The 16283-nt window shown below is 43.4% G+C and overlaps 1 protein-coding gene and 1 long non-coding RNA gene across 2 annotated transcripts; one reads left to right on the top strand and one right to left on the bottom strand.

Moving 5' to 3' along the window:
- Positions 1-212: 212 nt before the first annotated feature.
- Positions 213-4604, bottom strand: LOC143658839 (uncharacterized). Its single transcript, XR_013163343.1, has 3 exons — positions 4424-4604; positions 693-888; positions 213-275 (listed from the first exon to the last, which is right to left on the bottom strand). It is a non-coding gene; the product is annotated as an uncharacterized LOC143658839 (long non-coding RNA).
- Positions 2317-3246, top strand: LOC143658831 (olfactory receptor 4C6-like). The gene has a single exon (XM_077131165.1). The coding sequence runs from the start codon at positions 2317-2319 to the stop codon at positions 3244-3246; it is 930 nt and encodes a 309-aa protein (XP_076987280.1).
- Positions 4605-16283: the final 11679 nt, after the last annotated feature.

The following is a 16283-nucleotide window of genomic DNA, read 5'->3' as shown; positions in this document are numbered from 1 at the left end:
TTCCCACTGAAGGGTTTTGAATAAAAGGCTGAGGAGTTTAGATACATACTACTAGTTGGAAGGGAATTGTGATATATTCATTGATTTTAAGACAGGAGGCATTATTATCTATTGTAGCACATGTTTAAAAATATTCCATCATGAGATGGCTCAAGGAAATCTTACTTGGACGTGCAAACAATCAATGCAGGTAAGAGCTGAGCTTCAGGTAGAGTCCTTTGGATGGCTCTTCCGACCTGTCATGTTGCACTCATCAGCCACAGCTACCTCATTCTCTGGATGAGGGAACAAAGGGCCACAGTGACAAACAAAGTAATGAAGTACTCTAAGGAGGTGAAGTGACAAACTGGAATAAATTCAGTTTTCCTGATTTCCAAGAATCATTCCTTCTACTTTATGAGGACTGTTCAAGAACTACTGAGGCGTTTAGACTCAAGATGGGAGAGGAGGGATTAGTCCACATTGAAGGTTTACAAAGAGTCTCCAGAAGTGGTTTAGCAAGGAGGAGGATGTTTAGCAAGAATGCGTTTCTGAGTATTTTGATGAGTCTCAGAGAACATGGCATCTAGATACCATTTTAAAGCAATGTCCTGTAATATATCCCAGCCAAGGGGCAGACAGCCCATGCCTAAATACCCCTGGTAAAGAGAAATTTTCTGCCTACTGAGGTTTTATTTTTGTTTTGTTTTTACCATATCGTTTGCTCTTGGCTGCAGCAGTTGCTGCATTTAGCTGGTAGAGGCCGCGGTTCACTTCATCAGTGTATGGCATAATGGTTATAACTGAATGCTTTAAAATTAAACCACCTGGATTCATAATCCCCACTGATCTTGGATGAAAGGCTGAATGTCTCCAAGCTTCAATTTCCTCATCTGTGATAGCATTCACCTGGGGAAAATGAGATAATTCATGTTACAGGCCAATGCACTGCTGGTGCATTGTGAGTGGAAAAGAAATGAGTTGTTTTATTGATATTTTATCTTTTAGAATCCTTTGTTCCATCTGGGAATATCACTTCACAAGGAAGAATGGAAGGGATGATTTGCACTGATCTGTGCAGAGAGGGTGTCAGTTAATTTGTGGATCTAGATCTTCCTGGAGCAGAGAAAGAAACTCAAGGCTTTATTTTGTGTAATCAGCAGCACATCTGGAAAATGATTAGAAATACTTGGAAACAAAGTCTATGGTTGTAATTTCTAAGTTTAGGATTAGATTATTCATATATATAATTGAAACATGTTAGAATTGTACATTGGATCTGTACAATTGTCTTGTTTAATTAAATGAGCACAGGAAGCATAGTTCTATCTCACTGGATTGCTATGAGAATAAAATTATGTCAGGAAGTTCAGTATCTCACACAAACTGAGTACTCTACAGGATCATAAGAGAAGCTATATAGCTTGTTATTGGCATTGAGTTTGGAACCATGAAAAGATGGATTTGAATTTAATTAGCTTCTGTCATTTTTCACTCCTCTTAGACTCAGTATCTAATCTATAAAATGAAGGAAATATCTTATAGGACATTCCACTGCCCAAGACATAGCAGGGACCCATTGCATATTAGTAATATGTAATAATGATAAAATAATATTAATGATAATAAGCAATTTGAGTAGGAAGAAATATAGTTGGAAAGGGCAGAGAATAATTCTTAATAAGAGGAGAGCCCTTGAGATATTACCTATCTATCATGTAGGCTTTCAACCTAGTATATGAAATAAGTTAATGAAAAGTCACATGAAATTTTGCAAGTTCGTGAGTGTGCCTGTTGATGAATGAAGGTCAGCACCCAGCTTTGGTTTTCCAAAAAGCAAAAGCTGAAAGAAAGGATCACATGTAGTTTCTTTTGCAAAACTGAATGAAGATAGTCAGAAGAATGAAAAAGGGAAAGAAAGAAAGTTAACCCAATATTTTGCTAATCTGGTTAGCATTTATCCACTGGTTCTTATCTCCTGATGGTCACAGGTTTGCCTAGGAGATGTTAACTCCCTCACATTTCCAAGCATGTGTGTACACTAGAATGATGAAGCAGGGTTTCCAAAGTGTCTCAAACAGCAAGCGCTGGGACAGAAAGCAAGAAATGACCTCATGGAAGAAATGATTAGGAGGATCCAGTAGAAGGGAGCTGCTTCCAGGTTATAACTGTGAGCAGCCCTTTGCTGTAGCAATGGAAAAATGGTAGATCAGAAGGGTGTGAAATGGCACACACACACACAAAATGCTCAAGACACTGAATGATTACAATTAAAAATAACATTGCTTTCACAGATTTTCCAGCTCATAACTATGTACTTATGTGAAGCCACAGTAAATGGGAAGTCAAAGCAATGTGACGGAGTTCATTCTTTTGGGTATTACGAAGAATCCAGAGCTGCGGAAAATGTTATCTGCAGTGTTTCTAGTCATGTACGTGGCCACCGTCACAGGGAACCTGCTCATCATGGTGACCATGATCACAAGTCAGAGTCTGAGGTCACCCATGTACTTTTTCCTCACTTCCTTCTCCATAATGGATATCACCTACTCCTCCGTCATTGCCCCCAAGATGATTGTGGATTCCCTCTCTGAGAGCACCACCATCTCCCTGGAAGGGTGCATGACCCAGCTCTTTGCAGAACATTTCTTTGGTAGTGTCGGGATCATCCTTCTCACTGTCATGGCCTATGACTGCTACATGGCCATCTGTAAGCCCCTGCACTACCAGACCATCATGAGTCCTCGGGTCTGCTGCTTGCTGCTGGGAGTGGCCTGGGTGGGGGGAACTATGCATGCAACTGTACAGCTTCTCTTTATGTACCAAATCCCCTTCTGTGGCCCCAACATCATTGATCACTTTATATGTGATTTGTTCCCATTGCTGAAACTGGCCTGCATGGACACCCACGTCCTGGGGCTCCTCATCATCCTCAACAGTGGGGTGATGTGTGTGACCATCTTCTTCATGCTCGTTGCCTCCTACGTGGTCATCCTCTGCTCCTTGAGGTCTTGCAGCTCTGAAGGGTGGCACAAAGCCCTCTCCACCTGTGGCTCCCACCTCACCGTGGTCATCTTGTTCTTTGTGTCGTGTATCTTCTTGTACATGAGGCCTGTGGTCACGTATCCCATAGACAAGATGATGGCTGTGGCCTTCACCATTGTAGAACCCCTGTTAAACCCTGTGATCTACACTCTGAGGAATGCGGAGGTGAAAAACGCCTTGAGGAAACTTTGGATCAAACAGCGAATCTTGGGTGGTCACTAGCTTACATGCTGAGAATAAATCTTTCCTTCAAGTACAGTTACATCTTACCTCATTCAATCCATTCTGCACACAGCAGCCAGAGGCATCCTTTGTGGACATAAATCAGGGTGTGGTACAATGCTCTGCCTTGTCAGGTCGCTGTCAACCTCTGCAATACATTTTGTACTATACTCTATGGCTTTGGCCACAGTTTCCTTTCTTTCTTTCTGTTTTTCTCAACCTGTCTTTTGAACAATCCAAGATTGCCCTGGTATATTAGTTTCTTAGGTGCTAAAATAAATGCCATACGATGGGTCTGCTTAACAACAAGAATTTTTTGACTCACAGTTTCTGAGACTAGATGGTTTTGTCCTGGAACTGGTGTCTTCTGGATGACCAACAATCTTGGAGCCCCCGGACTTTTCTGTGCCATGGCTATGTACACTGCAGTGACCTCTTCCTCTTCTGAAGCTGCTGACATCTAATTCCTGCTGCTCCTTGTGACTTTCTCCCTGGCTGCACGATCCTTTGCTTATAAGGATTTCAGCCATATTGGATCAAGGCCCTGCTCATTCAGTTTGGGAATGCCTGACAAATAACACCTTTACACGTCCTATCTGCAAATGGATTCGCGCTCACAGGACCAACAGTTGGGACTGAACGTGCCTTTATGGGGTCATGATTCAATCCACAAGGCCCAGCTCAGGGCTTTTGTTCTCCCTCAACTCTGCTGGAATCCTCTTTCCCAGATGAGTTCTTTCATTTTTTTCCAATTTTAGATGAAGCCCCACTCCACAGAGAAGTCTTTCCTCATAGCTTTCTCTGTTATTTTCTAGCTCTTCATAGTTTTCATATCCTTAATACCAATCATCACAAAGTATACTTTAAAATCATGGTGACTTTTACATTCTCTGTTTTCCTACCACATTGTCCTCCCTGTTAGGGCAGGGATTATGTTTATTCAATCGTGCTGCAAACTGGTTAAAATGCTAAATAACTCCTATTACTTAGTAGGTGCTTAAAAATATCAAATGAATACAAATGTAAATGAGACATTTTTGACATTTGAAAATTCGATGGTTGGGAAAGAAGGGGAGAATAAAATACATATAAACACTTTAGGGGTTAGAATCTCTCCAGTTTGCTTGCTGCAAAGTATCCATTTTGGAAGAAAACCCCATTTTTAGGCAGTACTGACCTTAATACTGGACCAGCGGGGACTGTCATCAGTCCGCACTTCGGAGTGACGTCAGTGAAATTTCCCAAGTGCTCCTCTGCTGAGTCCAGCTCGAGCAACTGTCCAAACAGGGTCAGATGGGGCAGTGGGAGATTTATGAAAAACATGACACAGAGTTAGGAGAAAGTGGTTCATTGCCTGACTGAGGGCAACCGACCCTGAGAAGCCAGAGCAAGCTTATTTTATTCTGTTTAACAATAGGATATCAGATAAGGCAGTGCAGCACACGAGGAGGTGCTTGACGGAATGAACAGGGACACAGAACTTTCTAGAGAACAGAGTGAACATTAATTAGCCTGCTTGAAACTGCAGAGGCAGAACTTCCCCACAGGAAGGCCAGATTAGATAAGGTGCAGCCCAGGCCGGACCTCACCCTGCAGGAGATCAAGGGGCCGTGCCTCCAAGGTCACTCTGATGTGGCCTTGCCAGCAGTCAGAGTCCTGCTTCATGAAATGCCTGACCTGGCCCCAACACTCCTCTGTTGCCTGGTAGCAGCCGGGGTCTGCTGTGACTCTTCTGGATGGGTGGCAACCCCATCTGATGTAACACTTGGGCCCTGTCCCTGTTTCTACTCTTTGGGGTGCTCTGATTCTTCACCAATGATGTTGCCCTCAGACCTCTGTCAGGGCCTTGGTTCCAGGAGGGGGACTGGAGAACAAATCAATGGCCTGCAGGCTGGCCACTGATTCCTTCCACAGGATTGCTCCACACTGGGTCACCAGAATGGGGCTGAGATTCTGATTTTGGGTGACAGAGGAGCGCTTCAGGCCACAAATGGTCCCCTGTGACTCTGGGTCTTGGGCAAGACATGTGGGCCTTTATCAGCTCTCATTTCTCCATGCTACAGTTCCTGCCTCCCATCAGCATTCTTCCCTGCCCTGTGTCCTGCCCGCTGGCATACACGACAGTGACCCAGCTCTTCTGCAGGCCCTGGGACATGCGTAAAACACGTCTCTTGGGTGGCTGCACCTATTGCCTTCAGCAGCTTTCCAGACCGTTGTTCTGTAGGGCTTCCTGGCCTTTCCACTGATGGGGATGTAGGCATTGTACTCTCTGGTGTTGGTTTTAAGCCACACCCAGTGAGGGACATGACATTTCAGAAATTCAGTGATTATGGTCTGAAGAGTTCAAGAGAAGAAATGTTTGGAAGGTGTGCAGTTTTATACTTATACTACAAAATTATAAGCAGTCAATTTAACACAACCAGGAGAGGAATTGTTGTTCTCTTTTTCCCACATGATATGATCATCAGAATTAGATTCATGGTCATCATCAAGAAAGTAATCTTGAGAGAAGCTCTGTAAGCCAGTACTTATGGGTCACCTGATGATTGATACAGAATCAAGAGAAACAATGTAAAGAGCACTAAATAAATGGTATTAAGGAGCTGCAAAGGCATGTTATGGGCTGAAATGTGACCCCCAAAATATATGTTTAAATCCTAACCCCATTTCCATGAATGTGATCCTATATGGAGATAAATCTTTGAAGATGTGATTACTTGAGTCTAAACTGGATTAGAGTGGATCCAAATCCTTTATGACTGTTGTCCTTGTAGGAAGAGGAGAACTGGACACACTCAGAGAACAGGGAAGAAGGCCTGTGAACAGTGGGTCAGAGATTGGAGTTTTGCTGCCACAACCCAAAGAGTGCCAAGGACCACTGACAATCATCAGAAGCTGGGCAGAGGTGAGGAAGGATTCTCATCGCCATGCTTCAGAGAGAGAATGGCCCTGCTGATAGCTTTGATTTCAGACTTTTTTTCATTGTAGTTTCCATTGTTTTTTTCCCATCTCTTTTAGTGTATCTGTCATTCCCATAAGTTCTGTGATTTGTTTTTTTTTAACTTTTGATTTCTTCTTTTTGTTCACCTATTGCCTTCTTTATATCCTCCCTCAACTCACTGATTTGATTTCTGATGAGATTTTGCATGTGTGTTGGAACATCCTGAATTAGTTGTTTCAACTCCTGTATCTCAGTTAAAGGTTTTTTCCTTTAACTGGGCCACATGTTTGATTTTTCTCATATGACTCATTATTTTTTGCTGGCATCTAGGCATTTCATTTTCATAGTTAGTTTAATCTGGAGGTTGTTTTCACTCTTTTACTCAGGATGTTCCTGCTGGATGGCTTTGTGCTCAATCTGTTCTTTGACATTCAGTTCAGCTTATTCTAGACCTGTAGCACAGGTTTTGTTTAACTGATCAGAATTTTTCAGTTCTTGTTTTTCTGTTTCTTGCCCTGCCTATATGGAACCTTTTTGTTTTAGGAAGGTTTACTCAGATATTATAGATATTATAGACCCCTGGTCACATTTCCCCAGGCTGAACTGGCCTCTCAGGAGTCACCTGCATCAGTATCCCCGGGGATAGATCCAGCAGGTAGACTTTCTTATGAAGCCTCTGGACTCTGTGTTTTCCTGTCCTGCTTAGTGTGTGGTGCTTGTCTCCCTGCAGGCCCCACCAGTGTAAGTCCATGTGGTGCCTTTAACTTCAGCAGACTCCCCAGCTGGGGCGTGGTGGAGACAGAGGTGAGTTTGTGGGCTGGCTTTAATTAACCATTTTTTAATGGCTTCAGTTTTCCTGTCCCTGGCCCTGAATTCCTTGAGAGAGGGACTCCACCTGAGCTGGGCCCCACCCCTCTCCTGGGGAAGGCACAGTCTCCAGGGAATTAGAAACCACTGTGTATCTCAGACAATCTGAATTCCACCCTTGCCTGGGGCAGTTGGAGCCTGAGAAGCCTTGCAGTTCTATCTAATGAGGTATTAAGTAGTACAAACAAAGCAAAAAGCATGTTCAGTTTTAAGCATTGGGGAAAGAGGCACTCCCTATCCCCTGATCCTTTTGATCTCAGGGATTGGGCCCCTTCTTGTTCCCCCATTCTGGTGAAAAAGCATGGAGACACTGCCATGGCACCATTGGACTTAGTATATCTCAGCCCTGCCATTGATTAATCTTGCAAACGACACCTGCCATCTCCAAGTTCTTGGGTGAGTGTCTGTCCTCTCTGGGGACTCTGCTCTTGGCTTTCTGCCTATGGCTTTTGCCTTTGGCCTGTACCCTGCAGCACCGGGTGGCCCTATACTGTTTCAGAAATCCTAGCACTAGGTCAGAGCTCCCTCCAAGAACATGGAGAACTGTGCCCTGCTGAGACAGACCTCAAGCAAGGACGCCTGGCTCCTGGTTCACTCTCACTGTCTGTTTTGAAGACTGCAGTAGGGGATTTGGGATGCCTGTCTGCCCCTCCCAGTCTTCCCTCATCCATTTGGACTCAGGTGGACTCTTAACCCTCCTTCTCAAAATAGGTTCAAGACAATCACATCCACCTAAATACACTCCTCTTGGATGTCACTGAAAAATATAAAATCCCTTAAACTAGCAAATGCAATTGAACAACAAAAAAATTCTTCTCCACTAAGGCCCGGCCACAATATCAGCTAAATAACTATAGTGAGTGGCCCAAACATGGAGCCTTCGATTATAGGGCCCTTTTAGACCTTGGCAATTTTCTTAAATGTAATGGTAAATGGTCTAAGATGCCTATGTTCAAGCATTTTGGGCTTTATGAAGACATCCTTCTCTTTGCCAATCCTGTACAACTTCCCAAATTCTTCTCAATGAAAACCTTCTTGCTCTCACTCTACACGTGGTGTTTCTGTTCTGCCACCATCTTCTCCCCCAGCCCCCTCCTCACTTTCTCCCCCTCCTTCCACTCCACAGCCATCTTCTCCTTCAGCCTCTTCCCCACTCTCCGCTCCCACTTCCACTCTACCACTCTTCTCCCCCCTTCACGGATTTCTCTCCTACTAACCACCTCCATCCCTGTGTTGCTCAGCAGACTCTTCTGAAACCCTCCTGCACCCCTCCTCAAGTGGGAGCTCCTCCTCTGCCTCCTTCAGTCCCCAGGTCACATTTTTTGCTGCCATCTTCCTCAACACACTCTGTGCCACCATCCATCTTCCTCTTTCTCATTCCCTCCCTCCTCAGCTCCAGGCTTCTTCATGCCTACCCCCTAATCTCACCACCACACTTCCCAACCTATTCTACCCCTAAGGGAAGCAGCAGGCCTGGAAGGCATCATGCAGGTGCATGTCCCTGTCTCCCTCAGGCCAGTTGAACAACACCTTGGGTCCTTTTCAGCCAATCCTACCAAATTTACTAAAGAAGTTCAATACCTGACTCAAACCTATATCTAACTTATCAAGACATTCATATGGTCCTCACCCCATCCACCACTATAAAATAGAAGGGCTGAATCCTAGCTGCAGCCACAGCATATGCTGACAGTTTTCACATTCAAAACCCCTCTAATCTAGCTGGCTCCATAGTGGTTCCTCCTGTACCTCCAGACTGGAACTATGACCCCCACTCTCCAGATTTAGCAAATATGAACCATTTTCTTACTTGCATAATAAAGGGTATGAAAAAGGCCACTCTTAAAGTGGTTAACTAAAAATTCAGGAAATAACCCAAGAATCCAATGAAAGTCTGGCAGCCTTCATGAATCACCTTACAGACACAGTATTCAAATATACTTATCTAGCTCCCAATTCAGAATCTGGTAATCTATTTCTACACACTCGCTTCATATCTTAATCATCCCCTGACATTAGAAGAAAACTTTAAAAATTAGAAGATGGTCCCCAAACTTCACAGTGAGACCTAATTAAAGCAGCTTTCTGGGTATTTAACAATAGAGAGGAGGAACATAAACAGGAAGGAGGAACAGGCACAAGAGAAAAGAGACCAGGCTAAATTCTCATTGTTAGCTACAGCTCCACAGAAAGGTCAGCTACCGAGAAGATGGGCTAAAAATACCAGGTCCTCCCTGAGGGCTTGACAAAGAAGGACACTGGGCCAAAGCCTATCTTAATCCATGACCTCTGCCAGGGCCCTGTCCTCTGTGCAAGAAGAATGGGCATTGGAAAGTGGATTGTCCATTGGTCTCTAACCAAGGGATAAGACAACCTCCCACACCCCAGCCATGGACTCAGAGTGGGATTTTGCTGTCACGACCCCCTCCGACTTACCATTGATGATTGAGGAGGCCTGGGCTCAGAGGCCCCAATATTTCCCATTACTGCAGCTGAGCCAAGGGAAGCAACGGTGGTAGCAGGTAAGCCAATCTCTTTTCTTTTAGATACTGTGGTCACCTACTCTGTATTGTCAGAATTTGCTGGACCTGTCTCTTCTTCCTCCATCTCTATTGTTGGGATGAATGAAATACATTCCAAATCCAACACTGCCCCTCCCCTAACTTGCAGTCTAGACTAGCATACCTTTACTTACTCCTTCCTAATAAAACCCTCATGCCCTACTCCTCTACTGGTAGAGACTTACTTACACTAAGTTACGTGCAGTCCTGGCACCTTCCTGCCATTACCCTACAATGACCAAATTTTCAGCCAAACGTGGTCCTGCTCCTGTCCTTGAAAACCTCTGATCCTTCTCCTTCCCCAAACCTCTCCCCCCTGCTCCTCACAGCTCACATCAATCTTGTCATATGGGACACTGAGCAACCCTCAGTAGCCAAACACTGCACTCCAGTTCAGGTCCCCTTTAACACCCTAATAAATCACAATACTCCCTAACTCAACAAGCCATTCTTGGTTTAAACCAATTATAGATAAGATTTTCACAGCAGGACTCCTAAAGGTCACTAATTCTCCTGCCAACACTTCCATCTTAGTGGTCAAAAATCCTAATGGCACGTATCAGCTAGTTTAAGATCTAAGAGCAGTGAATGAGGCTGCTATACCTATCATCCCTATTGTGTCTAACCCATACACTCTCCTATCTCAAATTCTACTAACAACCACACATTTCACAGTCTGAGATCTTAAGGATGCTTTTTTTGTTCTTATTATACCTCACTCATGTAATTCTCAAAACCTCTTTTCTTTTACGTGGACTGACCCAACAACCCAACAAACCCAACAGCTAACCTGGACCATCTTCCCCCAAGGATTTAGAGACAGCACACAACATTTTGGGCAAGCCCTAGCCACAGATCTCTCTAATCTAAATTTAGCTCCAGCAATATTCTTCAACATGTAGATGACCTCTTACTGCGGAGTTCCTCTCTAGAACTCTCTCAACAACATACCATCATGTTACTCAATTTCTTCACAAAGAGAGGGTATTGAGTATCTAAGGACACTCAAGTCACTTATCTAGGTTTCACACTCACACTCACCCATAAGGGCATCACCACCAAACAATAAGAACTCATAAAAAACACTTTAATGCCCAAATCTAAATTAGAACTCCTTTCTTGGATCAGCTAATTTCTTCTGAGCCTGGATTCCTAAATTTGGTCTCCTAACAAAGAAATTATACCAAGCCCCACTGCCAGAGACCTTCATGAACCTTTAGAAACACCACAGGCCTTAGCCTTCTCTTTTAACAAACTCAAGGAGGCCTTCTGTACAGCTCTTGCTGTTGCTTTACCCATCCCTCTGAAACCCTTCCTTCTTTATATAGATAGTAGGGATAGATATGCACTTGGACTCCTAACCCAAAACTGTGGGCTCCAAAAAAGAATAATAGCTTACTTCTCTAAACCTCTAGATCCACCTTTCCTTGGACAGCACATATGTCTAAGACCTCTTGCTGCAGCAGCCATTTTAATACAGGAAACTTTAAAACTAGTCCCATGTGTAACCTTTAGGGTCCACTCTTCATATGCCATCTCATCCCTCGTAACCCATCAGCACATAAATAACTCAGCACCCTCATGCGTTCAGTTCCTACATGCATTTCTCCTTCAAAATCCTCAGGTAAATCTTCACCAACTGCCTCTTCCTCTCAATCCAGCTTCACTCTTATCTCTCCCTTTATCAACAGACCCTGAACTTCAGCATAACTGCTGTGACATTGTAGATCATTTTCTACATCCTTTTCCAAATATACAGGATCAACCCCTGGCCCCCTCCAGCACCCAACTGGTTCATAGATGGCAGCTCCACAGAGGGCCCTCCCCCTACAGCCAGATATGCCATCGTCACACTAGACAACACCCTTCAAGCAGTACCCCTACCCCCAGGAACAACATCCCCAAAGCAGAACTCAGCACTAACTAGAGCCTTAGCTCATGCTAAAGGGTTAGAAGTCAACATATACACTGACTCAAAGTACACATTATTCATTCCCACACCACAATTTGGAGGGAGAGAGGTTATCTCACCTCCAAACAATCCCCAATTATTAAGAAAAATCTCATCCTCAAACTTTTGCAAGCTGCCCAATTACCAAAAAGAGTGGGCATCATTCACTGTAAAGGACACCAAACAACCAAAGACTACATCACTCAGGAAAATAATTGAGCCAACCAGGAAGCAGAGGCAAGCTCAGAGTTCACATACACACGCTCCTAGCTTTACCAACAATCACCCCCAAATACACCAAAGAATATGACAATCTAGCTAAACAAGGGGCTGCCTTATCTGAAGGCTGGTACTGCCTAAACAACAAAATAATCCTTCCACAAAACCAGGCCATGCAAATTTTATACACCCTCCATAATCAACTTCACACTGGAGCCAGACCCCTCACTACTTTACTTTCTCAGACTCTTTTTCATGCTAGCTTATTCTCAATTCTCTTTCAGGTAATAAAAAATTGTGAGGTCTGTCAGTACAATACACCTCAGGGTAAAATAAAACCACCCCCCTTCCCTTCTAACCAGGCTAGAGGTCAAATACCTGGAAAAGATTGGCAAATTGCTTTCACACATGTGCCACCCATAAAAAACCAGATACCTCTTAGTCTTTGTAAATACCTTCTCTGGCTGGGTCGAAGCATTTCCTTCCACCTATGAGAAAGCTGAGTGTGTAAAATGATCTCTTCTAAAGGAGGTCATTCCCCACTTTGGCATACCTGCATCTTTCTAATCAGGTAATGGACCTGCCTTTATTTCTCACATAACTACTCAGGTCTCCACTGTACTCAACATTAGCTGGAATTTACACATCCCTATAGGCCTCAATCATCAGGAAAAGTAGAAAGAATGAATGGAATTTGAAAAACCCATCTCACCAAGTTAATCACTCAGGTCCAACTTTCCCAGGACAAACTCCTCTCTCTTGCCCTATTAAAAGTCAGAGAAGCACTTCATAAGCTTTCACGCTGAGTCCCTTTGAACTCATGTACAGGAGACTGTGCAGCCTAATACTCCTCCAGCCCAGTCAACCACTGGGGAACGTCTTCCAGTCCTTGCACAGATTAGGGGTCAACTGTGAGAGATAGCCAATCAAACCTTCCCCACACCTGCAACAAACGCACCCAACCCCCACAGTGCACCGGGAGATTGGGTTTACCTAAAAGAAACAAACCTTAAGCCTCTCACACCAAAATGGAAGGGTCCCTTTCTATTCTCCTCACCACTCCAACTGCAACCCAAAAGCTGGTAATTCCTCCTGGATTCATTTATCTTGTTTAAAACCCACACAGTAGATCACCCTAAGGAATGTCCAGCTGACCTGGCTGATGAATCTGAGGACTGAGTCAACTATTTGTGTACTCCCATGGGAGACCTGAAAAAAAAATTTCCAGACCTCAGTAAGACAAAACCACCATATGTCCTCCCACAAAGGGCTGGGCTCCTCCCTGGGAGTCATCTCCCCCACTGCCAGGGAACCTTTCTCCCCTGGATGTCATGTCCCACATAGGGGGCAGGCAATGATTCAGGAAGCTAGCTTTTAAAATGAAAGAATAATAACCCAATTTGTAAGGTCATTTTATCATAAGGAATGTTTGTATATTTTCTAACTTGACCTTCATCATAATTCTGAAAGATGAGTAGATAAGTGATATATGAATATCCCTAGTTTGCCATGAAGTCATAAATTGGAAACATGTACCTTGAACAGTTATACTTGATCAATTTGGCCATATTATAGGAATAATTAGCATGTTACAAAGTATTAGGACTCTTGCTTATTGTCATCATGCTTTTTCTACTCACCTATGTAGTTGTTGCCAATTTGTATGCACAAGTGATGGGGCTATTATCTTCTGATTCTAAATCATTTTCTGTTTCCCTCACCAAGCTGCCTCATTCATACATGGATACAGGAATCAGAAAGCTTTAACCTTTAGAGGTGAGTAGAGAGTGTAGAAAATAAACATGGCCACCCCTTTCTCTATTGACCAAGTGGAAAGGAGTTGGTGATGGAGCCAGACGTTCTGTGTTAAAATCTCAGATCCACCATCTGCTATTTGTTTAACATTAGCCTCCTAAAGGACGAATTTCTTACCAGTAAGTAGAGGATAATATGATCTAACATGCACTGTTTCCTAGGTAGGCTCTGAGCAATTGCTTTTCTCACATTGTTTTTTATGTTATTATCATGAGAACACTGAGGTAGTTTCATTAGTTTTATAAGCTCCAGTTCTCATTTTAAAATAATGATTCAAAACCAAAACAACTCAACACTTAGGGCATACCTGTTATATGTTAAGATTAGAGCCAGGCACTTTCCCATAAATCTTTCTCTTTTATAAAGGGTAAGTCAGTTTACCTTAAAGGTCCAGTTCAGTTCATACTTGTAAGTAAATATTTTGGACAGTAGACATGATTTACAAATGACTCTTAACCTGTGTGTTGTTTCATCTTCTATTTTTAGATAAGCTGCCTCTTGATCAGGCATGCAAATATTGGGCATGAAAATCACTCCTGCTCTCATCCCATGCCAGTTCTCCCTTCCTCAGAGCTTGGATGTGCCTCCAGAGCTCTTCCAAACAATTCATTCCATGAAGCTTCTATTGATACTCAGGTTGGGCACTTGAAACCAAAACTGTGTCACCCTACCAAATATGGATTTCTCCCTTACCCTTCTCTCAAGTATTACAGTTCTTAATAATTTATCTCCATCTCAAGTCTGCCTGGCTTCCAAACTTTCAACTAGTTTTGTGTTCTCAATAACAAAAGAAGCATTTAAAATATTTCTGCATGTGATTTCATAGACCTGTCAATGGCCATGATAAAGCCATAAACAGGCCTGAGATTAATTTCTCTTTGCATCATTGTGACTCTACTGTTCACTGGGGTAGCTTTCAGCTTTTGCTCTCAAACTATATGGAACGAAAGCTTTGTAACTGAGTTCATCCTCCTAGGGCTTTGGCAGATTCCAAATGTTCAGAGAGTGGTGTTTGTTGCATTTTTGTTTGGCTACATTGCAACAGTCAGTGGCACCTGACTTAGCCAGCAGCCTGACATTCCTAGTCTCTCCCCAAAACCTGTTTTGGCTTTCCTGTCCTTCCTCAATTCCTGCTTTTCCTGTCATTGCACCCAAAATGATTGTGGACTTCTCTGTGACAGGAAAACTGCCTCCTTCCAGGGCTGCATGATTCAGCTCTTTACTGAACACTTATTGCGGGAGTGGAGCGATTGTCCTCACAGCCATGGTGTGATCACTATGGGGACATCTGCAAGCCCTTACACTACCCTTCTAGAAATGGAAGCTCTGTGGTGTTCTAATGGATGTAGCCTGAATTCTGAATCTGTGACACAAATTCTCTTTACTTTTCAGTTGCCTTTTTGTGGCCCCAATGTCATTTCATGTGTGACTTATATCTACTGTTTGAATTTGCCTGCACTGACATGCACATCCTTGGCCTTTTGGTGATCACCAACAGTGGGTTTATCTGAATCATAAACTTCTCCTTGTTTCTTGTCTCCTGAGTGCAATCAAAGGGGACAAGTGCAATCAAAGGGGACTCTTAAGGGAGCACCTTACTAGCAAAACCTGTACCAAAGCTGCAGGTGTAGTGAGCTGACAATAGGAGGAATAGAAACCACATGCATGTGTGAAAGTTAGGTGTCATCTTGCCATCTCTTAGGACCCTTAGGTCAGAACTGTGGTAGAACTCTCTCTCCACATGTGACTTTCACATTGCTATTTTTGTGGTTTCGTTCTTTGTCCCACGCATTTTGTGTATGTACAATCTCCAACTGTTCTGTCCTTTGACAAAATGGTAGTGACATTTTACACCAACGTAATTCCCCTGCTCAATGAAATCCTTTATGGTAGAAGACAAAAATATCTTAGAGACTAAGAAAATAAACTTCATAAAACTGTTTCAAGTGAAGTTTATTTTTAAGATGCTAATATCAGCTAATATAAAGTAAGAACAGTCAGGACTTGGGAAGGACAAAGACAGGGCATTCTCAGAATCTCAACTGTGGGTGTTCCTGTACCACATGACTTCATAATTTAACAAGGATCCATTAACATCTGTGTTGTAGTTTGCTGGCTGCCAGAATGCAACACACCAGAGACAGATTGGCTTTTCATAAAAGGGGATTTATTTTGTTGGTTCTTCAGAGGAAAGGCAGCGAACTTTCCACTGAGGTTCTTTCTTACGTGGAAGGCACAAGATGGTCTCTGCTGGTCTTCTCTCCAGGCCGCTGGGTTCCAACAACTTTCCCCGGGGTGATTTCTTTCTCCATCTCCAAAGGCCTGGGCTGAGTTGCGAGTGCTGAGATGAGGAATGCCGAGCTGCTTGGCTGTGCTACATTGCATTCTCTCATTTAAGCACCAGCCAATTAAGTCAAATGTCACTCATTGCAGCAGACACGCCTCCTAGCCAACTGCAGATGTAATTAGCAACAGATGAGATTCACGTACCATTGGCTTGTGTCCGCAGCAACAGAACTAGGTATGCTCACCTGGCCAAGTTGACAACTGAATCTAACTAACACATGTCCACCCCTTGTCAACTTGGCAACTTCAAGCATCACCTTAAACGGATGCAAAAAATTCTGTTCTTGCTGTGGACCTGTGAATCTCAAAACAAGTTGTCTAGTGCCAAGATGCAAAG

This window comes from Tamandua tetradactyla, chromosome 2 (genome assembly GCF_023851605.1).
Source record: "Tamandua tetradactyla isolate mTamTet1 chromosome 2, mTamTet1.pri, whole genome shotgun sequence".
NCBI lineage: Eukaryota > Metazoa > Chordata > Mammalia > Pilosa > Myrmecophagidae > Tamandua > Tamandua tetradactyla.
The sequence above is the reverse complement of the archived record's forward strand: the minus strand, read 5'-3'. Positions and strand labels throughout refer to the sequence as shown.

What these genes read in the sequence shown, in the direction of transcription:
- LOC143658831 (XM_077131165.1), top strand. Translation starts at nt 2,317, where the DNA reads ATGGGAAGTCAAAGCAATGTGACGGAGTTCATTCTTTTGGGTATTACG.